The following is a 24,497-nucleotide window of genomic DNA, read 5'->3' as shown; positions in this document are numbered from 1 at the left end:
ATATTTTCAGTGGTTTGTGCAGACATGTTTCATATGCTCATTCACATTCATGTATCAGGCTATTTCTAGTTAAAAAATTAGAATAAATGAAAATTCTTTCAAAAGATTTAAATTATACTTTCCAAAAATCATGAAATATTCTAAGCCATATGTGATATTCCTCACAATTGTTTGTGATTCAGACTGAGTAAGTGCTTTCAAAAGTGTTCTTTAGTATTTATAGTACTTAAGTTAAACCTCACTAAATTCTTACAAGAATTTGTAAGATATGAATTAAAAAAATTCTTACCTGGGCTTGTTGGTGCATGCCTGGAGTCCCAGCTTTGTTGGAGGCTGAGGTAGGAGCATCACTTGAGCCCTGGAGTTCAAGTTCAGCCTGTACAACGGAGCTACAAAAAAAAGTTGTCTCTTAAAAAAAAGTTCTTGTGCTTAACCATTCAAAGTCTTATTCACGATTTCAGTGCTGTTTATGAGTTCAAACAAATCTCCTGTATGTGCCTCCTCACAAAGCTACTGTGTATCCTAGGTATTTTACTAAACATAAATGTTTCATGTTAATTTTTAATATTTATGAATGTTGGGGTTAGAGGTTGGCACACTGCTCACTGTTCAGATCTTTTCTGCTGCCTATTTTCTTTCTCTTTTTTTTTAAGAGACAGGGTCTCACTTTGTTGCCCATGTTGGCCTCTTAACTGCTGAGCTCATGTAATCGTGCCTCAGCCTCCTGAATAGCTGGTAGTACAGGTGCTCTCCACCATGCATGGCTTGCTGCTTATTTTTGTATGGTCCAAGCTAATGATGGCTTTTACATTTCTGAATGGTTGAAAATAATCAAAAGAAGAATAATCGTTCATGTCATGAAAATATATGTAAAATTCAAATTTCATTGTCCATAAATAGAGTTCTGTGAAACATAGCCACACACTCATTTGTTCAGATATTGTGGCTGCTTTTTACTAACCACAAAGTTAAGTAGTTGTAGAAACCATACGACCATTTATGGAAAGTTTGCTGACGCCTGATCTGAATAATACTGATCTTGGTTCTGGCTTTGTTGTAGGTATTCTGTTCTATTGAATATGTACATTGCCCTCATTATCATTTTCAGTTAAGACGGACTACTACAACAGGCATGGAAACAAACTGTTATGGGACACTGTCCCTGTCTGCTGTCCAGGCAACACTTGCCCTCTGCTTTTTTAGCGTGCCATATCCCCTTCCCTTCTTTTCTCTCGAGCTTCTATTCCCTCACTACTATCGCAAATCTCTAGAGAGCCTAAAAGGGGAAATTTAATTTTCTTTTAACTTTTCCACCTCCTGAAAAGTAGAAAACATTTAGTCAATAAACTTATATAAAATATTTAAGGTGAGTTTTATATTACTGCTTTTTTTTTTTTTTCTTTGAGACAGAGTCTGGCTCTGTCGCCCAGGCTGGAGTGCAGTGGCACGATCTCGGCTCACTGCAGCTTCTGCCTCCTGGGTTCAAGTGATTCTTCTGCCTCAGCATTCCGAGTAGCTGGGATTACAGGCGTCTGGCTAATTTTTGTATTTTAGTAGACACAGGGTTTCACCATGTTGGCCAGGTGGGTCTCGAACTCTCGACCTCAGGCGATCCACCCACTTTGGCCTCTCAAAGTGCTGGGATTACAGACATGAGCCACTGCACCTGGTCTATTATTGCCTTTTTATTCAAAGTAATACCTCAAAAGACTTAAGAAAGTTTTTAGTATCAAATCTTTGTGGTTTACACTGAAACGGTTTTATGTTGCTGCGGATTTCCTGGAGTTTTGATTTAAAGGCAGAGATGTAAGTTTTATTGCTAATCTGTCATGAGATGAGAGTTAAAAAAAATAAATGTCAGTTTTATTGAATAGTAAACTTACATTTTAGTTGTGATTTAATTACAAAATAAGCATTACTAATAGTACTTGAAGGAAGTTTAAACATTTCTGAAATATTGGAACACGAGTATCTTTCCATATTTTCCTCAGGAATGTAGTCTGAGATCCTGACAAGCACATCTCTCTGGCTAAATTGTCAAAGTACAATGTAGACTTGAATCTTCCTATAATTTACCTCATACTTATTACTCTTCTGTAATATTTGAGGGTGAACTAAAGCACAGGATAATTTTTTTACAGTAACTCTTATCAAATCTTGAAATAAACTAACTTGCAGAAATAGACTTGTTTCCACCTGGGATTCAGTTGTTATAAATCTTTAAAATGCTTTGAAAGTAAAAAGCATCTATACAAAAAGAAAAATCTCACATCTCTTGTTCAGTAAGTGATACTGAGAATAGACAGATTTGTGGCAAAATCTTATCAGTTAGAACTTGGGTTTTCTCTCATACTTCTCTTAAATCTAGAGGGCGTAATAATTGTGTTTCTTTTTCTATTATAATACATGAATGTTTCTCATGTTTTCGATTTTTACAACTTATGTAAATAGCTATTACCATCTTCAAAAAGTAATTTACAGCTCTATTTTGAACAAAATTTAGGACTGTAAGTTTGGTACATTTATGCATATGATCTGGATATTAATTAGAACATACAGCAAACTTTATTTCTTGAACATACCAAATTATACTTAATGCAGCTTTATATTTTAAAAGTAAAGTATCTCTTATCTCTAAATCTGTAAGGGACATTAAAATTTTAGTTTAGGTTTCAGTTCTTCATAGATTTGTTTTTTCCATTCTATAGAAAAGTACCTTTCAGTCCTACTTCAGAATTTTTAATCTTTCATCCTTTGTCCCCTCCTAGAAGTACATGTGAAGAGTTGGTATGTGAGATAGGATTTTTGTGAAGTTCTTCAGTTTGATAACAGATTTGTACAATTGTGTATTTGTTCCTAGAAATTAGCAAATTAACATTTTCTGCTGATTTTTTCTTTTTTTTTTTTTTTTTGCTTTTTATAGATTGTGTGACTTTGTGTGACTTTAAACAGGTTTTCCAGTACAGTTTGTTTTGGTGGATTATTTGGCGAAACTAGATTGATTTATGGATATAACTGCTGTGAAGGCTGGGCATGGTGGCTTATACCTGTAATCTCAGCACTTTGAGAGGCTGAGGCAGGAGGATCACTTGAGTCTAGGAGTTACAGACCAGCTGGGCAACAAAGTGAGACACCATCTCTACAAAAAACATTTTAAAAAAATTATCCAGGCAGCAAGGTGCAGTGAGTGGCTCACGCCTGTAATCCCAGCACTTTGGGAGGCCGAGGCAGGCGGATCACAAGGTCTGGGAGATAGAGACCATCCTGGCTAACATGGTGAAACCCCGTCTCTACTGAAAATACAAAAAATTAGCCAGGCATGGTGGCGGGCGCCTGTAGTCCCAGCTACTCGGGAGGCTGAGGCAGGAGAATGGTGTGAACCCAGGAGGTGGAGCTTGCAGTGAGCCGAGATTGTGCCACTGCACACCAGATAGAGCGAGACTCCGTCTCAAAAAAAAAAAAAAAATTATCCAGGCATGGTGGCACACACCTGTGGTCCCAGCTACTCAAGAGGTAGGAGAATCACCTGAGCCTGGGAGGTTGAGGCTGCAGTGAGCCTTGATCATGCTGTTGGACTCCAGCTTGGGCGATATGTAGCCGGTCTCCCAAAAAAATACAAATAAATAAATCTACTTATTCTGTAGATTTCATGACCCCATTTCATTTAAGCATACTTTCAAAGTACTCCACTGGCCCACCTATACCCTTTGGAATATATAAATAGGAACCTAGGGGATTTAATAGCTTAAAATTAAAAAACATCAAAACAAAACCAAGCAACCATTTTAGTATAAATTATTCGTAAGTTTATATCTTGAAACAGTTTCATGTCTCATGAGAACAATTTTTTTTTTTTTTTTTGAGACAGAGTTTCAACTCTTACCGCCTAGGCTGGAGTGCAGTGGCATAGTCTCGGCTCACTGCAGCCTCCGCCTCCCAAGTAACTGGGATTACAGCTGAGTTCAAGCGATTCTCCTGTCTCGGCCTCCCAAGTAGCTGGGATTACAGGCATGCACCACCATGCCCTGCTGATTTTTTTTTTTGGTAGAAATGGGGTTTCACCCTGTTGGCCAGGCTAGTGTCGAACTCCTGACCTCAGGTGATCCACCCACCTCGGCCTCTCAAAGTCCTGGCATTACAAGCGTGAGCCATTGTGCCCGGCCCAATTTGTTAAACAAAGGTTTGAGTAACTTTGAGCATGTTACCCTCTTCTATAAAGTGGAAATAATAGTAGCTTCTACCTCAGAAGATTATTATACAGATTAAATGAGGTCTTAAGGTTCTTAGAACAGTTTTTGAAAGTATCAGATATTAACTATTGTTATTATTTATTCTTGAATTCTCTTTCATTTGCTTGGGCAAAATGCTAAAAAATTTTTAAATGACTTTTTTTTTTTTTTTCAGAGCAAGTGGAATTACCTGCTGTGGCATCAGTCAGTGCTTCAGTAATTAAATCTCCATCAGATCCCTCACATGTTTCTGTTCCACCACCTCCATTGTTACTTCCAGCTGCCACCACAAGGAGTAACAGTACATCTATGCATAGTAGCATTCCCAGTATAGAGAATAAACCTCCACAGGCTATTGTGAAACCACAGATCCTAACCCATGTTATTGAAGGCTTTGTGATTCAGGAAGGATTGGAGCCATTTCCTGTAAGTAGCAAGCATATTTTGTGTGTGTTTATAATTTATATAACATTATTTTAAAAATTATATATTACTATTCTCTAATAAAAAACTTGTAATTTTATTTCACGAAAGTTGTCCATTTTAATCTAGCATTTATCTCTCTTTCTACTTCCTTTATTTCCAAATGTTTATGTAGAATTTTATGCCAGCTAAGTTTAGATGCATCAACTAAGGGAAAAAAATTTCAGGACACATTTTTATAATTTTTTTTTTTTTTTTTTTTTTTTTTTTTTTTTTTTTTTTTTTTTTTGAGACGGAGTCTCGCTCTGTCGCCCAGGCTGGAGTGCAGTGGCCGGATCTCAGCTCACTGCAAGCTCCGCCTCCTGGGTTTACGCCATTCTCCTGCCTCAGCCTCCCGAGTAGCTGGGACTACAGGCACCCGCCACCTCGCCCGGCTAGTTTTTTGTATTTTTTAGTAGAGACGGGGTTTCACCATGTTAGCCAGGATGGTCTTGATCTCCTGACCTCGTGATCTGCCCGTCTCGGCCTCCCAAAGTGCTGGGATTACAGGCTTGAGCCACCGCGCCCGGCATTTTTATAATTTTTAGAGAAAGGTAGTTGGAAGTTTATCCAGTGAAATAAACTTTTCTTTTTTTTTTTTTTTTTTTTTTTAGACAGGATCTTGCTCTGTTGCCTAGGCTATAGTGCAGTGGTATGATAATGGCTCACTGTTACCTTGACCCCTGGGTCTCAATTGATTCTTCCACCTCAGCCAACTGAGTAGCTGAGACTGCAGGTGTGTTCTACCGTGCCCCACTAATTTTTGTATTTTTTTGTAGAGACAAGGACTTGCTATGTTGCCCAGGCTGGTTTTGAACTCCTGAGGTCCCAAAATGCTGGGATTACAGGTGTGAGCCATGGCGTGGCGCTCAGCCTATTTTTTCTTTTTAAGGAAACTGAAACGACAGCTGAAGTGTACTACTATTTTTATTTTATTTATTTATTTATGTTTTTGAGACAGAGTCTCGCTCTGACACCCAGGCTGGAGTGCAGTGGCACTATCTCAGTTCACTGCAACCTTCGCCTCCCGGGTTCAGGTGATTCTCATGCCTTAGCTACGTGAGTAGCTGGGACTACAGGCGTGCACCACCATGCCTGGCCAGTTTTTGTATTTTTGGTACAGAAGAGGGGCTTTCACCGTGTTGACGAGGCTGGTCTCAAACTCCTGGCCTCAAGTGATCTACTGCCTCAGCCTCCCAAAGTGCTGTGATTACAGGCGTGACCCACTGCACCTGGCCATAAAGTGTATTATTTTAAATCATCTGAAGCTACAGCTGAAGTTACCCAATTGATGGTTTGTAATTAGCCAATATATTTTCTCGTTATTCCTAAATTTTAGCCTTCAATCATATTTTTCAAATGCTTTAAAATGTTCCACTCAGAATGAAGGTGCTCTATCACTACAGGTCTTACAACTTGAGGCTAAGCTGTACATAAGTTGTATGCTAATATCTAGAGATAAACATTTTTCCTTGGAAAATATATCAAAGACAGGCAGATATAAAAAATATGAAAAATTTTTTGAAGGCATTTTGAGTCATCTGGATTTTCAGATTCATGGGTGACAGTCTTGCATTATGGTAGATAGCTACCCAGTCAGTTGTTTTTGTGTTCAGTTTCCTCTGTGTGTGTGTGTGTGTGTGTGAAACTTGGATTTCCTATAACAATTCTCATACAGTGGATGGAGGAACAGTCTTTTTTCCCGTCTCCTCCATACTGACCATGTAACTTGTTAAGTCATTCAAACTTTCTGATCTTTAGTTTGCTTATTCGTCAGACGGAGATGGTGCTTTGCTCTTATGGTTGTCGAGAGAACTAAATGTGCATAAATTATTCCCTATGGTACTTGGCACTTCATAGCCATAGCCATTATTATCTGTTACCACTAGTGAGAGCCATAACTTTTGTTTTTCACATTACAAAACTAATACATGTTCTAAATGGAAAATTTGGGAAATGTACAGGGCAAATGATCCCCATTAATACCACAATATGTTTATGTGTATATATACCACAGTACACATTAATACCACAGTATGTATATGTACATATATACCACAATACCTATGTGGTGTATATATATATACACAATACATATGTGGTATATATACACATATACATATTGCGGTATTAATGTATATGTGTTTGTATATATAATGTATAGATGTTATATATACATACAGTCAAGATTATTATTGTACATACAGTTCTTTCACTGAGGAAATTTGAGTATTTATTTTCTCATATTATTAATAGTATTGGAAACATTTTGAAAGGTTACATAAAATTTCACTTTATGAACATCCATGTAATCTTTCCATTATTGTTGGACATTAGGTTTCCATTTTTTCACTGTTCAAATAGTTCTGAAGGGAATATCTGTATATAAATCATACACATTTTAAATAAGTTTCTTAGTATGAATTTTTAGAAATAGAGTTATTACATAGATATTCATAAGACTTGATATGAATTGCTGAATTATTTTTTGGAAAAATGATTTAAATTTATTCATCTGTGAGAAGTGTATGCCCTTAGTAGCATTGAATATGAGTTTTTCTTTAAGCAATAACTTTAATGAATTTTAATTTCACTTGAGGCATATTAAATATCTAACTGACATGAACAAAATTTTTAAAAAGTTTGTGAGTGATTATACTCTAAGGTTAAATGTAAAAATTTCTATCCAATAAGGTTGTTCCCCATATGTGGCAGATATTGGAGATTTAACCAGCATTCTTGAGGAATAAGATGTTCTAGTCATTCTGTTTTTTAAATTAGCTGAGGGCTCACCAGTGAATCAATGAATATATTTGGTCTGAGTTGTTTTTGTTGAAAGTATTTCTAAAATAAGTAGTATTCCTGAGTTAACCAAGTATACTGAATATAAGTGAATATTTTGATGTTAATTTGTTAATATTTGAAGATTTTCCATTTCCTTTGTGATTATAGTGGATTAAGTTGCTAAACTAGGATTCAGAAGACTTGAAATCTAGTCCTCATTCTATTTTTGTAAGCAAATCACCTAAACACTTTGAATTTTAGTTTTCTTAGAAGCTTTGTGCATGAAAAATCTTAATTAGTTGAGGATACTGGCAAATCAAAATTTACTGATGATCTTTTCTTTGTCTTGCATTCATATGGAAAACACTAAAATTGGCTGGGCACGGTGGCTCACGCCTGTAATCCCAGCACTTTGGGAGGCTGAGGCAGGCGGATCACCTGAGGTTGGGAGTTTGAGATCAGCCTGACCAACATGAAGAAACCCCGTCTCTACTAAAAATACAAAATAAGCCAGGGGTGGTGGCACATGCCTGTAAACCCAGCTGCTTTGGAGGCCGAGATAGGAGAATCGCTTGAACCCGGGAGGTGGAGATTGTGGTGAGCCAAGATCGCACCATTGCAACAAGAGCAAAACTTCGTTTCCAAAAAATAGAAAGAAAGAAAAAGAAAACCTTAAATTTATGAAGAAAAAAATTAGTCTCCACAAAGAACTTGAGAGAGAATTGCTTGAGTAGACTTTTTAAAGTTTAAAAAAAAAACCCAACTCCTAAATATACTGACAGTTACTGCCTTTGTTTTTCAGTGTTGGATTGAGCTACCAAAATATTCACAGTGCAGGATAACTGGATGATTAGTATTAATTCTGAAGATAAGGAATTGCTGAATTTTAAGATTTTGTTTTCCAAAAACTACTTGCCTAAACTCAGACAGCAGGTTCCATTTAACAGAGACTTTGAAGCAGCTGTACTGCTGGTGACCAGAAATAAACCATTCAGGTCCAGACTGCGTCACCTTTTCCCAAGGAATAAAGCACTTAATAAATGGATCTGATGAGTTGAACTAGTAAATTATCACAAATAGGTTTCATTTCAAGAGTTTTTTAAACCAAGTTATTTCTGAATGTCTTTTTAGAGATTGTTTCATTTTTTTGTTTCTCCTTTTTTAAAGGTGAGTCGTTCATCTTTGCTAATAGAACAACCTGTGAAAAAACGGCCTCTTTTGGATAATCAGGCAATAAATTCAGTGTGTGTTCAGCCAGAGCTACAGAATAATACAAAACACGCAGATAATTCATCTGACACAGAGATGGAAGATATGATTGCTGAAGGTTTGTGGGTTTCACTTAAGACACCCTTTAATTTAACTTTGACTTTTACTGCTTAAAACAGGATGTAGATTTTTATTCTGTACAGAATTTCACTGGAAGTATTCAACTTTTATTCTCATATAATGCACCATTTGACTAAAATAATGGGAAAGCTAATCAGACTCTCAATGGTCACATAGCCAAAATAGCAAGATTAGTGCTAATTTCTTCAATGTCAATTTGACTTTTGAAGGAGTGTAGGTGGGAAAAGTTTCATCATATGTGAGAGAAGGCAACTCAGAATTTTAGTATCAATACAATCAATTTTCTTTCTTTTTTAAAGCAGACTTAAGTAACAAATGAGTATTTTACTGAGTTTGCTTAAAATTTTAGAGCCTCTGGGGTTGTTTTGTTTCAGAGCATTCTGATGTTTGACATCAGGTGGATATTGTAATTATATTAAGTATATACTCTTCATTCAAGAGGCGATTACATTTGTTCAGTGAGGAAACTCCTTTTTTATTTAGACTTTATTCTAATAAAGAATGAAATAAGGCCAGGGACGGTGGCTCATGCCTGTAATCCCAACACTTCGGGAGACTGAGGCAGGCAGATCACTTGAGGTTAGGAGTTTGAGACCAGCCTGACCAACATGGTGAAATGCTGTCTCTACTAAAAATACAAAAATTAGCCGGGTGTAGTGGCATGCACCTGTAATACCAGCTACTTGGAAGGCTGAGGCAGGAGGATTGCTTGAATCCCGGCGGCAGAGGTTGCAGTGAGCTGAGATTGCGCTGCTGCACTCCAGTCTGGGTGACAGAGCAAGACTCCATCTCAAAAAAAAAAAAAAGAAAAGAAAAAAAGGCCAGGCACGGTGGCTCATGTCTGTAATCCCAGCACTTTGGGAGGCTGAGGCGGGTGGATCACAAGGTCAGGAGATCAAGACCATCTTGGCCAACATGGTGAAACCCCATCTCTACTAAAATATATATATATAAAATATATTTTAATATGTAATATATATATTATATAATATATTTTAATATATAAATATATTGTATATTATTATATTTATATATTTATATATTTTTATATGTTGATATATAAATATATATATAAATATATGTCTATATATAGATATATAAATATATATGTTTTAATATATAAAAATATATATATATATTAGCTGGGCGTGGTGGCGTGCGCCTGTAATCCCAGCTGCTTTGGAGACTGAGGCAGGAGAATCGCTTGAACCAGGGAGTCGGAGGTTGCAGTGAGCCGAAATTGTGCCACTGCATTCCGGTCTGGTGACAGAGCAAGACTCTGTCTCAAAACATAAATAAAATAAAATAAAATGAATAGAAGTTCAAGTGGTATCCAAAATGACTGAAGGAAAGCAAACAAAAAAAATGAAAATGATATTTTATACTTTGAATTTGCTATTTAAAAGCAGCTAAGTTTTTACTGTTTTTTGGGGTGAGATTTCTGAATTGCCATATTCTACAGGAGCATCTTCATGAGACTATTCCTCTTAATTTTGATCATGACCCTTCAGGTGACAGAGTTCAATTTAATGCAGTAGCATTTAGAATAGTCAAGGCCTTGTAGTAGTGAATTAACACTTGTGTCTTAAGTAATTATCATCAATGTATTAGTATATTTCATTAAAATTAATTTATTCACTTTACAAATATTTATTGAGCCTATACTATGTGCCTTCGCTAAATCAAGCAATATAACATGCTGGTAAGCAAACTAGATATGTCTTTGACCACAGATTTTCTAACTTAAAAGGATGACACCTCTGACATTGTTGGTTCTTTATAAACTGTTGCAACGTATTAATCACCGTTTTACTTCTTATTTGAACAGCAAAGAGTATACTAGTTTAAATTTTGATTTTTACTACCTGAGTTCAGTTTGATTTGTGTTAATTTGAAAGAATGTTAACCATGAAAACTTTAAAACATTCATTAGAATTGTATAATAAATCCCCAATCACCCAGACTCAACATTATCACCCAATTTCAACATTATTTTGCAACATTAGCTTCATCATTCATTTTGTTTTCCTTCCTCCATTCCTGACCCCCACTGTCTTCTCTCCCCTCCCCTCCCCTCCCCCTCCTCTTTTCTCTGTTCTTCTTCCTTCCTTTTCCCTTGCCTTTTTTCTCTCTCTTTTCTCTTTCCTCTCTTTTCTTTTCTTTTCTGTTTTAAAGAAAATTGTAGTCACTGGTACATGTATCAGTGTGTATCTCTCAAAATAATACACATTTCCTTATAATGCCATATCACACATAACAAAATAGTAATTCTTTGGTGTTATATAATACCTGGCCCATATTCATATTTCCCTAATTTTTTTAAGTCCTTTTATAGTTATTTAGTTAAATCAGGATCCAAATAAGGTCTGTATTGTGCCTTTTGTTTTTATGAATTTAATTTCATTTAATTCTCAAATACTGTCTTTTAATTACACATACTATTTTATCTGAGAACATTTCTCATGTGAAGTGAAAAGTAACAAAAAAATGTGTAGGTATTCTTTTTTTCTTGGCCTATATCTACAATATGTATATAAATGAAAGTTCTAGGCTAAAAAGTATTTATAATGTGTCCCCCCGGTGTACACAGTAGGAAGAACATGGAAATCTGCTTAGGAAACTTTACCACATACAGTATGATCCTCAGTTTATAATATAATGGACATATAGTACATGTTAGACTATTCTAGAACATGAGAGATATATGTATGTATGTATGTATATATTCTTTACATACATAAAGAAGTAAAATACAATCCCCTTTCCCTCCATGAGCTTTTCATGTAGTTTGGAACTAGGGATCTAGGGAATCTCCATACAGAAAGGTAATGAAGGAGCTACAGATGGTATATTTACACTAAATTATATAGACAGGAAGAATTTAGAACTTTAAAACTGGCTAAGATTATTCCCAGTTTGGTGGGTTTCCAATAAAAATGAGATTTGAGCTGGGTCATAGATTTAATGCATAGATTTAAGATAAACAACAACATTTCAGATTAGAACACTAAGAGTAAGTGCATGAAGAATGTGTAAGTGCTAGGTAACTTTAAGAGAGGGCAGTGAAGAGTAAAGGGTTGAATTAGAGGAGTAGTGGAAATTATGACTGGCAGAGTCAGTTTCTGGAGAACCTTGGATATTAGAAAGCAAGTTTGAAGTTAGGTGGATGGTTTGAAGCTGGGCGGATGGTTACTGAAGATTTTTAGGCAGGTGATATGAATAAAAGAGTGTTTTTGGAAACTGTTGGCCATCTGTAGAATGTATGTGTAAGTTTTGCATGTAATTGACACATATAGTCATGGTGGGAAAAGGAAGGAAAGGACTGATGTTCTCAAGGCAAGTGGGTAGTTCAGCAGGATATGATATCAGAGTAAGGAAAGGAAGATGTAGAGATAATATATTTCATACAGGAGAAATATTTATATAAAACGTGCTAAAATTTTAAATACTTTCTAATTTAATTTCCCAAGGTAATTTTATAATTTTCATGTTTCTATTACTATGTACTTAAGTGTTTATAGGAAGTACTATAGTGTAAAATGGTGAGGTCACTTATTTAGTGGCTTTGCTTTTAGTGGTACATATAGTTTCAACATAAAAAACCTCATGATAAGCATATAAAGGATAAACTGTGGTTCTCTTTAGGCTGGTTCTATAACGAGAGTCTCCAAGCAGTAGATTGTGATTCATCAAATAGCTTATGGTCTTCCTTGGTATATCATCACACTGATTATGATTTCCATCTCATTGCCTCTTTTTGCTGCTGTCCTCATGTGATTTCAGGTCTTTGGGGGAAATAAAAAATAACTTCCCCTCATGCCACAAAATGGGGGATCTAGATTAGGAAGCAGGTTTGGCCACTTCAGTAGACATCCAGAATAATATTATTAAAGAAGATAAGAATTTAATTTTCTCTGACATAACCCAAAGATCAGCAGTCCAGGGCTTATGTGATAGTTCCTTAGTATTGGGCACTCAAGCTCCAGGGTCTTATGTCTCTGTCATCCATAGAATGTTGCTTTTGTTTCCAAGATGGCTGATCTTCATGATCACATTCTAACCAATGAGATGGGGGAAGGAGCACCACCTGGAATTTGTGAGCATTTACAGTCATATGCCATTGGTTACAAATCAGCCACACATAGGGCAGAAACTTGTTTTTAATCTGGGTGGCCGTGTTCGTAGGGTTTTGTAACTATGGGAGAAAAGCAAAGAGTGGATGCTGGAGAATTACCAGTTGTCTCTGCCATAGAATCCCATTTTTATTAGCTAAATCAGCAGTTCTTAAAAAATTTTTTGGCAGTTTTTAAATTCATAAATGTAAAAGAGTGACCTTGGTAATATTACCAAATTTGTTAAAAATATGACTGAACATTAGAACAAGAATTTTTGAATCTGTTAATGTCCCTCACTTCTTTATGAGAAATAAAACTGATACTCTTATCTTTGTTGGATTAACTGTAAACCATTTCTGTTTGGTATTTTCTCCTCCTTCATTAAGTATTCTAATTTATTATCAGGTGTTGTATGTTAATTAACAGAAGATCTTTGAAACAAAGCTTTTAGCATATCCTGTTCCTGGAATAACCTTGAGGAGTGGACTCTTTCAGGGCTGGAACTAATGGCAGTGGTGGTCGAGTGAGAAGTTCTATCTCCCTACAGGCTTTTCAATCAGATCAGATTATAATAAGATCAGATTATAAGCATGACAAAATTAAAACAGTACCTCTGGGAATTACGTTGTCAGGTCTCGGGAATGTGTTGGTGGATCTCCTGACTGGGCCGTTGAAAGGTCATTGGAAGGAGCAATTTTTAATTTACTTGTTTTCAGACTGTTTATTCCTCATTGCTACTAAATTGATGACTTTTGCTTATGAAGGTAGTCCTGAGAATTTCCTTAAAGTGGTCACTTGTCAGTCATGATTTCATTATTCAGGATAATGTATTTGGATGCCCCACCAATGTCAAATATTAATTCACAGTTTGTTTTTTAGTAGTTCTTGCTACTTCACTTAATTTAGCACTTTGCGATCTGCTTCCCCAGTAAAACTGGGATAATGTAAGTACCGGAGCCTACTGAATACATGCCACCCATGTCTGCATTTCTGAATCCCTGTATTTATCTTAGTCTTTATTAAATGAGTAACCATAGAGCACACATATGGAGTTCACAGCTAAAAGGTTTAGTTAGTAAAAGTAAAATGCTTTTTAGTAAAATGCTTTTTAGTAAAATGCTTTTGTTGCATTTTTTATATGACTTGGCAAAGGAATTATGATGATACAAGAAAATGGCAAAATGTGGTTGATTTAAGAATTTAACAAGTTTTACTAAAGTATTTCTCGAGCGCTTATTACATGTCATACTACCCTTTTAGTTCTTATGTGGAAATTAGGAAATGGAACTATCACTTTTAATGCCTACTACCTTTTGGGCACACATATAATTGTCACTTCAATTCTTTGGGAAATGTATTATAAACCCCATTTTACAGATGATAAAATTGTGGTTCATGAAGATTAAGTTGTTTGCTTATGGGTGACTCCTGCTGAGTACCCCAGGATTTAGGATGGAAGGTTCTTTGTGCTCTGTGATATTGCCTGAAAATGGTTACATATGTAGGGTGGAAGAAGGACATTCTAAGTTAATAGGGAGCACCCATTAAGTTGAAAAAAAGCATGATGAAAAAAAGCATCAGTGATTGGAAATTATGAAACTGTGATTTTTAAGCCTAGTTATTTTTATTTTAATGCAATATAACTAAAAGGAGCTGTTTTATAATTAGATATATGCATATTTTTAAAGAATTTTACGTATGTGTATATATGTGTGAATGAGATGGGGTCTTGCTTTGCTGCCCACACTGGTCTCAAACTCCTTGTCTCAAACGATTCTTCTGCCTCAGCCTCCTGTATATACATCTCTATATATTTTATCGTATACTGCAGATCTTCAAGAGAGTTAATTATTTTACATGCTCCTGTAAAATCAGACATACCAAAATTTCACCTTTTGAAGCCATCTTTATTCTCTCCAGTTAGAATTAAGAGTTCCCTGCTATGTATCTCCACAGTGCAATTTATCAAAATTCACATCCCACACTCAGCTTTTTGAAAGTGTTCCTTCTGGAGGGTAGTGCCTATGTTATTCACTTTCATTTCTCTCCCAGTGTTTATAAAATTTTTTATACATTTTAGATGGATTGTAAGCAAGGTGAACCTTTTAAAATGTTATGCTTATTTATATAGAAAGAAATTCCTTATAATTTTTATGCAGAAGCAAGAGGGAATTAGTAGCAGTGGTTGTGTTTTGAAGGCTTTTGCCCCACGAGAGTGGCTGTGGATTGAAAAGTTAAAGGGCCATTGGTTTCCTAGCAGTATCCAACCAAAGTACAGACTAAAAGAAAATTTGCATAATTAAATTTTTGGAACCTTTTTTTCCTTTGTTTCCTTCTTTTTTAGAGACATTAGAAGAAATGGACAGTGAGTTGCTCAAGTGTGAATTCTGTGGGAAAATGGGATATGCTAATGAATTTTTGCGGTCAAAACGATTCTGCACTATGTCATGTGCCAAAAGGTATTTCTATGCTCTTGAATTTCCCAAAGGACAGATAAATAGCCATTGCAACAAAACCAAAAAACCCTTGAATAGCTTACCAAGGATAACTGTAGATATTTTAATATGTAATATTATAGAAGAAACCTAGATATTATTATATAGAAGAATAATACAAATAGGCAGTATCTGGAGCCACTTAGTATTTAGTTATTAGATTTTTCTTTGCAAAAATTACATATTCATAATACTTAAAATCAATTGTACAGTATAATCTAATATTAAACTAGTAATCCCCTGATGGTAAGAATATATTTAGGAGAATCCCTCCAATGAAATGATCAGGATATTATATAATACTAGTCCTTAAAGTGTCAAAACCAGTATTTGTTTTATCAGCTGTTTTATCATTATTGAAATACTTTGATTTACTTTGTGTTGTTTTAAAATGTTTTCATTTGTTTGAATCATATTCTATTTTAGATTTCTAATGGGACAGTTATTGTGTAAATTCCCCACATTGTTAACATTATCAGACAGCAAAATACTTGTCTTTTCTGAATTAGTATTTTCAATAGTCATTATTATAGATAAGTAGTGTTTTTTTTGTTTTTTTGTTTTTTTTAAATACAGCGTCTCACTCTGTGGCCCAGGCTGGAGTGCAGTGGTGTAATCTCGGCTCACTGCAACCTCCACCACCTGGCTTCAAGAGATTCTCCTGCCTCAGCCTCCTGAGTAGCTGGGATTACAGGCACCTGCCACCATGCCCAGCTAATTTTTGTATTTTTAGTAGAGATGGGGTTTCACCATGTTCGCCAGGCTGGTCTCAAATTCCTAACCTCAGGTGATCCGCCTGCCTCGGCCTCCCAAAGTGCTGGGATTACATGTGTGAGCCACCACGCCTGGCTGACAAATAGTATTAATAACAAAATAAATGTTTAGTCTCTTCATTAATCGTATAATTCTCAAGTTTGGTTTATGTTAAGAAAGAACCCCACCCTAATTCTAATAATAAATCCTAGTAATACAGATACTTACCACTAAAGTTGAAGTGTATGCACACTATTTTGCAATTGGTTCTGTGTTCAAAAAGATAATTATTCTCTCAAAGGATTTAAGATCTTCAATAGGATGACTATAGCTTGTACTGTATTTCAAAATAGGTAGAAGAGAAGAATTGAAATGGTTCTAGCATGAAAAAAAGACAAATGTTTAAGTTGTGAATATCCCAAGCACACTGATTTGATCTTTTCTGATTATATGAATGTATTAAATTATCACACATACCCTAAAACTATGTACATCTATTATGCATCCATAAAAAGTAAATAACTATAACCTCATGAAAAAATTAATATAATTGTATACATCAAGGAATTTCTTACTTGAACATTTTATTTCGTATGGGTTATTTCCAAAATATACTTAGTAAAACTTAAGTTAAATAATAGAAGTGTTTTCCTCCAAAATTGGGTTCATTGTTTTGGTTGTCAGTCTGTTTTTCAAATATGCTTTGATGTTACTGATAAACCAATAATCAAATTATGTAACTCATATTTAAACTTGAATTTTCTAGTTTGCATATACTACAAGAAAGAACAATGGTTATCTGATTCTGAGTGATTTAAAAACTCTGAAAACTTGGGGAAAGGACTCCCTTTCAGAATATTTTAAACTTCTTAACTATTTAAAAATATTTGAGGACACTTAATGCTGCCATCAGTCTTCCCTCAGAGATGAATGCTGAGTTGTCACATTAGTATCCTTTCAATGAACCTCTTTAGCAGGGTAGGGGCCCTAACATAGGGAAATATGGATGAGAGAGGGTAGATTAGGTCGGGGAAGAACCATTGCCATTTACATGTCTGCCTAGCTGTCTTGGAAAGCTAAATATTTAGGGACAAAATATCAAGTATAAAGCTAGCCTCTCTTTTCTGCTTTTCTTAACGGATAAAGAAATTTTGTCAGTTGATATAAATGGAAATCAGAAACCTACATTGCTGAGCCCACAAATGAGCACATTATGAACACAGCAGGATCTTGAATTGTTTTAGGGTAAAATGAATTGGCTATCAAGATACTTATATTTTTATGGGAAAAATAGCATATTCATTATCATAGTACTTTTTATTTCCACCTCTTGATATCTTTATAAAATGTAGGTGAGGAGAATTTGTTGTGGTGTCAGCATACTGGTTCTAGAATAGTTAGCAATAGCAAAGTTAATTGGGATTTATTCTTGTAACTTTCTTGAAGCAAAATAATTTTGAAGGCTGGGTGTGGTGCCACATGCCTGTAATCCCAGCACTTTGGGAGGCTGAGGTGGGAAGATTGCTTGAGCCCAGGAGTTTGAGACCAGCCTGGGCAACATAATGAGACCCCCATCTCTACAAAACAGATTTTTGAAAATAAGTTACAAAGGCAGTTTCATAGATGTAAAAATGAAACTGCATATATTTTTCCTAGCCTTTGCATAGCTTTTCAGAAATTTGTTTCTTAGATCATTTCTTCTCACTCTTCTTTCTAGGGGGAAAGGTTGGCAAACTCACCCAGGCCAAGTCTTTCCCATTGTTCATTTTTTTATATGGACTCGTGAGCTAAGGATGATTTTGAAATTTTTAGTTTGTTGGGAAAAAAAATCAAAATAATATTTTGTGATACATGAAAATTATGTGGAATTCAAATTTTACCATTATTGTTACTGAAAGTTTTACTAGAACACAACCATGTTCGTTCAATATTTTCTATTTATTTTTTATTTTTTAAATTTAGTTTTATTGTTTTGAGTTAGGGTCTGGCTCTGTCACCTATGCTGGGTGCAGTGGCGCTATCACAGGTCACTACAACCTTGGCCTCCTGGGCTCAAGCCATCCACCCACCTTAGCCTTCTAAGTAGCTGGTACTACAGGTGTGTGCAAGCACACCTGGCTAGTTTTTGTATTTTTGGTAGAGATGGGTTTTCACCGTGTTGGCCTTAAACTGGTCTTGCCATTTATTGGTCTTGAACTCTGGAGCTCAAGTAATCCACCCACCTTGGCCTCCCAAAGTGCTGGGATTACAGGTGTGAGCCACCGTGCCTGGCCCAATATTTTCAATGGCTGCTTTCACACTATAATGGCAGAGGTGGGTAGTTGTGACAGAAACTTGTATGGCCCGTGAAACTTAAAATATTTACCATCTGGTTCCTCGTAGAAAAAGTTTGCCAGTCCTCGTTCCAGGGCTTTAGGATCCATTAAAAGACATAGGATTCTTTTAAGCTGTCATCATGTCTTATAAAGGTCTATGTTCAAAAATATTAGGCGGTCTATTTTGATAAAAGAAAATCTTTCTTTAAAGAGTTATGTACTTCGAAATTTTCTGAATAGTGAGAGCAATGAATTCCTTGTATAACTTGAAAGTCTCCACTTTACATTTTCATTCTTTGATTTAATAATATTTGAAAAATCTTTTCTTAGCTGCTTGAGATCCTCTCCCTGGTATATTAAACTTTTAAAAATTAATGTCTCTTTGGAAGTTATTACTTAGAAAAATCAGTTTGAATAAACATTTAGATACTACATAACTTTTTCTTTTGGAAGCTTCCTTTTTTTTTTTTTGCTGCTGTGAAAATTGGTTATCCTCTGTGTTTTGCAGGAAGTTTCCCACTGTCATGCTGTAATCAGGAAAAAACACAATACCTTGTTGTAGATGTCCAGTATTATACTGAGAGATATATTATGATATACACAGAGCCCGTTTTTTGACCTTTAGCATAAGTAAATCCATTGAACAGTATAGTTATTTTACGAGGTCTTACGTTCATTAATGATGTATTCACAGTTGCACTTTAAAGTCACAATTAAATACTAAATGCATTGTCCCATATATCATTAAATATTTTTTCTTGCTTGAATTTCTTAGGTACAATGTTAGCTGTTCTAAAAAATTTGCACTTAGTCGTTGGAATCGTAAGCCTGATAATCAAAGTCTTGGGCATCGTGGCCGTCGTCCAAGTGGCCCTGATGGGGCAGCAAGAGAACATATGCTTAGGCAGGTCTGTATAAACCTTGCTTCAATGTAAAATACCCTTTTCAGAAATGCAAGGAAAGTGCAATGCTGTATTTTGCTTGTACTACATTTTCCAGCTTCCAATTACTTATCCATCTGCAGAAGAAGACTTGGCTTCTCATGAAGATTCTGTGCCCTCTGCTATGACAACTCGTCTACGCAGGCAGAGTGAGCGGGAAAGAGAACGTGAGCTTCGGGATGTGAGAATTCGGAAAATGCCTGAGAACAGTGACTTGCTACCAGTTGCACAAACAGAGCCATCTATATGGACAGTTGATGATGTCTGGGCCTTCATACATTCTTTGCCTGGTATGTAATTCATCACTTTGGCCTTAATATTTTTCTTGTGCATTCACACACAGCAATGTTAGATACATCCACACCTTTTTCACAAAAGGGCTAGAGAAGTACTGTGTATATGTATAAATTAAATGGCATTTGTTATTGAAATATGATCTGTTTCCTCTTGCTTATTCCCTCAGCACTACTGGGTATTTTCTCATACCCCCCCAAGTCGATAAAAACTGACTAGTCCTGCTTCTGCTGTGACACCTCAGCCGGTGAAGATATTAAAGGTGCTTTCTTCTCTTCAGTCTGATTTCTCTCGAGAGGTCAGTAGAGAGATTGAATCAGACACTTCTTCCTTTCTGCTCTTCTATTTTTCTATTCTATTCCTCCTTATTTCCTAATTTAACCTTTTTAAAAATGAAGTAAGAGAGACTTTTTTTTTTTTTTTAACATTTTTGAAAGCTAATCAGAACCTTTTAAAATATGTTAAAATTTTGGTTTCTTTGAAAAAAAATCAAGCTAGTTCTTTAAAAGAAGGTACATTCTTTCTTTTCAATAAATAAACATCAAGAGCCTTTCTGAAATTTTATTTTTCAAATAGAGAGCTGAAATTCAGTTGTATTCATTCTAATATTGAGGGTAACTTTCTTATTTATGTTTTCCTGTTCTCTCATTTTGATACTCTTTCCATCACCTTAAGTCTCTTTTTTCCTTAAAACGACAATAATCTTTTATACCTACTTTCTCCAAGGGGCTGGCTACTAAAGACAGCTGCACCTTTGCTCATGATGAGACCCACACTAGTTATATATGTTAAGACTATATATATATATGTATATATATATTTTTTAAATCAGTAAATCTTGTCATTCACTTTGGCCTTATGCATATGGAAAATGAGGAGACTAAAACAAAAAATTTATTTCCTTTTGGTTTTATTACGAATCATATCATTTCTCTTGATACAAGCTTTCTAGAAGAATACATTCTGTTTGAACTTGTCTACTAACTTTTTACAGTTTAATAAGCTAATTAATTAGCTATGTTGCTAATTAGTCTTTCTCTGATGGCAGCTAAGGTCTTAGAAGCATACTTAGAGCTAACATGCTATACAAGAAAATATACTTAGAAATGATAAAGAATCTGTCACCCACTTTACTTCATATACAGAATTCTGTGAGATTTTGTTAAATTAGTTTATCAATAGCTTGTTTTAGAAATGCTAAGTTTAAAAAATATGGCCGCTTCTAAAGAAAGATGGAATTGTTTAAAAGTAGAGATACTCTATGGGAAGATTTTTAAATGTGTATGTGCCCATAAAAACTTAGGTGTGAATTAATTGCTGACCATGTGGATTTAGAATCTGTTTTAAACTGGATGTATTTAGAAGATACTGAGTCTTTATTGGTTGTGGTTTTAGTAAATAAGGAAACCAATTTTAGTTTTTGACCAGTATAGCTATCTTGAGAATTAACTTTGGAATCTATATGGATGCCTGGGGCTTGGCTTTGGTTCTGTCATCTTCAGAAGTAGTCTCACTCTTCCAAGTGGGCCACATGATCTGTTTGTGAGCCTGATTTTTCATTTGGGGGAAGTTTTTCTTTTCCTTTGTAGAAGAGAATTGGTTTCTATCCTGAGGAAAGTAGTTGCCCAAATAATTAACAAATAATAGATACTGCTGATTCTTCTTTCACTTCTTTTTTTATTTCAGCTAATTTTCCCCAGCATCCATTTGCCATGTGGCTACTTTACTAGAACGAAGGCAAATTCCTTTGTCTCATTCTTGCTTCATTTGAGTTAAACAAAAAAACATAAAACTTAATATTTCTTATAACCTAAAATGCTTGTCTTACAGAGCTCATCTAGACACTTAATTTTGTTGCTAGGTATTTAGAAAACATTATATGTCATAAAAAGGACACAGCTATTATATAATTTAGAATTGCTTATTACTGTTTTAGAGTCTGGTTAATATGACTCTTCTCTTTACTTACGAAATGGGAGTGTTTCCAAACTGCTTTGACAGGCCAAATAATAAGCTTATTTGTGTGATTAGTTATATCACCTTTCTTAAAGTTTTCTCTGCGTAATGCCTATAGTTTAATCTCATACCAGAAAATGCCTTAATGATCATTTCTTTCTGCTTCTCTGGACTTTGTAAATATCGTTTTGAGCTTTTTTTTTTAGCTCTCATTCAGTGCTGTTTGTTTTCCCTGAGTAGTCTACTCCCAAGCTTTTCTCATAGAATGAACAAACTTGTAAATTTTGTAATCTCTTTTGTATTTTGTTTCTTTCCAGTTGAGATAGGCTTCCTTCCCTCTTTAATCAGGGCATTTATATTTACTCCTCCAGTTTTCTCTTCTCTTTGTATATCATCTTGTTAACCATCCTGTTCAGACTATGTTAGAGCTTGTATGCAGCAGACCAGAATCTCAGAGCTGTTATCAGAATGAAAAATTACCGCCTTCTAATTTTTTCTGCATTAAAAAGTTATCTACGGGAACAATTCTTATTTTCAATTTACTGCAGGTTATCTTCTTTAACCCGTCCTTGCTATGGTGAACTGCCTTTTGCAGAGATCAGTTTGTCCTCTATTTATTGAAGTGTGAATCCACAGTAGATTTGATTTTTCTGTAGGCATATAAACTAGGAATCATTTTAAAAACATGACTATTTACTAGTTTTTGTAATATCAGTATTGGGACTTGTTTATTCTGTAGTATTGAGTGGCACGTGATACGTTTTCACCAACCTTACTGTGGTCAATTTTTGTGCAGGGTGTTTTGTTTTGAGTTTAGCTGGAGAAGTGATGCCAGACACTTGCAAGGTCAGTTGGGACCCATGTGCAGAAGTCCTTGCTGGTACTGACAGCGGCACTGCACTTGCTTCTGGTGAGGTGAAGCTAGCTCAGCTGACTGGCTAGCTCAGTGTCAGCTGGTGTTTGTTTTGTACACATCCCTGGGATCCAGGCATTTTACCAAAATAGATGTTAATGTCAGAAACTCAGAACTTTATCTCAGTATACCTTGAGCACTTAAAACTGTTTTTAAAATATATTTTTCTGTAATGAGTTTCTGGAAGCATACTTGCTTCCAGTTTTTCTAAGTCACTTTATTTTTTTATTTCTATACTGATGTAACTACTCTTTTTTTGTGGTTAGCTTAAGAAAGTTGTGATCTAAAATGCATTCCTATTTGATCATGCTAATTCCCAAAACACTTTTTGTTCTTTATTATTTTGCTAATACATTTACTGTCCACCTACAAGAGGATATGTGAGGAGGAATCTCACAATACAGAGGAACAGGAATGTGCTACATATTTTCCTCATGGAGAACTCCTTGTTTCTATTCCCAAATGTAGCTCTTATAGTTCTCATTACTTCTCATTGCTCCTGTTTTCTGAATCTAAGTAAGTCCCACCCTATCTTTCTCTCTCTTCTTTTCTTTCCTGTGTTCTTGTAAGTAAGACTGAAGAGAGAAGAACATTAGTTCTTTCATAAAAAGAAGGATGAAGTCACAACTAGATGCAAGATTAGTCAGTTTTGTCTGCCCAGTTTTGTTGAGCTACCTCTGGGAAAAGAAAAGGGGCTTTTCTATGGTGAGTAATCCCATTTCAACTATAGTTTCTTTTATAAGATAAATGGGCAAAAACATAAAAATTTTGTAGAGGATATTGAAATATGAATTTTTCAAAGTCTGAGAAATTATTAAAATAGAAATTGAAAAGCTAGTTGTTATATAGGAAACGGTAAAGATACAACTAACAGAGGACATGAGAAAAAAGCAAGAGAAAAAATGGACACACAGCTGTACGCAGGAAAAAATGTATTACTCTTACAGATAGCTCTTCTGTAGCAGATTATATTTTTGTTTATTGTATATTTACTAATTCAGTCCTTATTGACAAATATTATGTATTCAGTACCTATAATGCTTTGTGCTTTGTGCTGGGTTGTAAGACATAATCTTACATAGACAAGAGGATGATACATTTGCAAGTAGAAAGGATAATTGAACTAGCAAAATTGTGGCATCCAAAAGTGTAATGTAACTATTTTCATTTTTCATTATCTTTTTCTTTTTTTTTTTTTTTTTTTTTTTTTTTTTTTTTTTTTTTTTGGAGACGGAGTCTTTGCTCTGTCGCCCAGGCTGGAGTGCAGTGGCGCGAACTCGGCTCACTACAAGCTCCGCCTCCTGGGTTTACGCCATTCTCCTGCCTCAGCCTCCCGAGTAGCTGGGACTACAGGCGCCCGCCACCTCGCCCGGCTAGTTTTTTGTACTTTTAGTAGAGACGGGGTTTCACCGTGTTAGCCAGGATGGTCTCGATCTCCTGACCTTGTGATCCGCCCGTCTCGGCCTCCCAAAGTGCTGGGATTACAGGCGTGAGCCACCGTGCCCGGCCGTCATTATCTTTTTCTTTGTGTTTTCCCTTAGAATGCTGATTTGAATAAAATAGAAAAACTTAAGCTGTCAGTTTTTATGTGTATTCTTAAATTCATCTTAAAATTTTACTGTCTCTCAAGAAAGCTTCCATATTTTTGTATTCTCTCTTGTCTCAGCTGCTTAATTCATTACCTTTCCTATTGGTTTCTTTACCCTTAATGGGTAAGTTTGTTGAGTAATCTGGAATTGAAAATTTGGTAGCCAGTAAAAACATGTGAGTTTCAGGTAGATACTAGCATTGTTACCTGCTAAAGCACCTGGTTTAGACTGAGAGCTAAAATATTGGTTATATGGCAGGAAATTCACCAGCAAGCTCATAATTTCAATGAGAATTGTTTTC

The 24,497-nt window shown here is 35.4% G+C and overlaps 2 protein-coding genes across 11 annotated transcripts in view; one reads left to right on the top strand and one right to left on the bottom strand.

Moving 5' to 3' along the window:
- Positions 1-24,497, bottom strand: part of GPR160 (G protein-coupled receptor 160) — a 305,594-nt gene that overhangs the window by 220,369 nt on the left and 60,728 nt on the right. The window lies entirely within an intron of this gene.
- Positions 1-24,497, top strand: part of PHC3 (polyhomeotic homolog 3) — a 104,351-nt gene that overhangs the window by 59,079 nt on the left and 20,775 nt on the right. For 7 of the 10 annotated variants that reach the window (XR_007723118.1, XM_050778258.1, XM_050778260.1 and 4 more), the window contains 5 exons: positions 4,405-4,655; positions 8,643-8,802; positions 15,285-15,399; positions 19,279-19,411; positions 19,503-19,734. Coding sequence is in view for 8 of the 10 variants with exons in the window: in XM_050778258.1 (XP_050634215.1) it covers positions 4,405-4,655; positions 8,643-8,802; positions 15,285-15,399; positions 19,279-19,411; positions 19,503-19,734 (891 nt within the window). In the remaining 2 variants the exon portion in view is untranslated. Of the gene's footprint in view, positions 1-4,404; positions 4,656-8,642; positions 8,803-15,284; positions 15,400-19,278; positions 19,412-19,502; positions 19,735-19,907; positions 20,037-24,497 lie in introns of those variants that run through there. The other 3 variants (XM_050778262.1, XM_050778261.1, XR_007723119.1) reach the window with 2 other exon arrangements.

This window comes from Macaca thibetana, chromosome 2 (genome assembly GCF_024542745.1).
Source record: "Macaca thibetana thibetana isolate TM-01 chromosome 2, ASM2454274v1, whole genome shotgun sequence".
Classification (NCBI taxonomy): Eukaryota; Metazoa; Chordata; class Mammalia; order Primates; family Cercopithecidae; genus Macaca; species Macaca thibetana.
The sequence above is the reverse complement of the archived record's forward strand: the minus strand, read 5'-3'. Positions and strand labels throughout refer to the sequence as shown.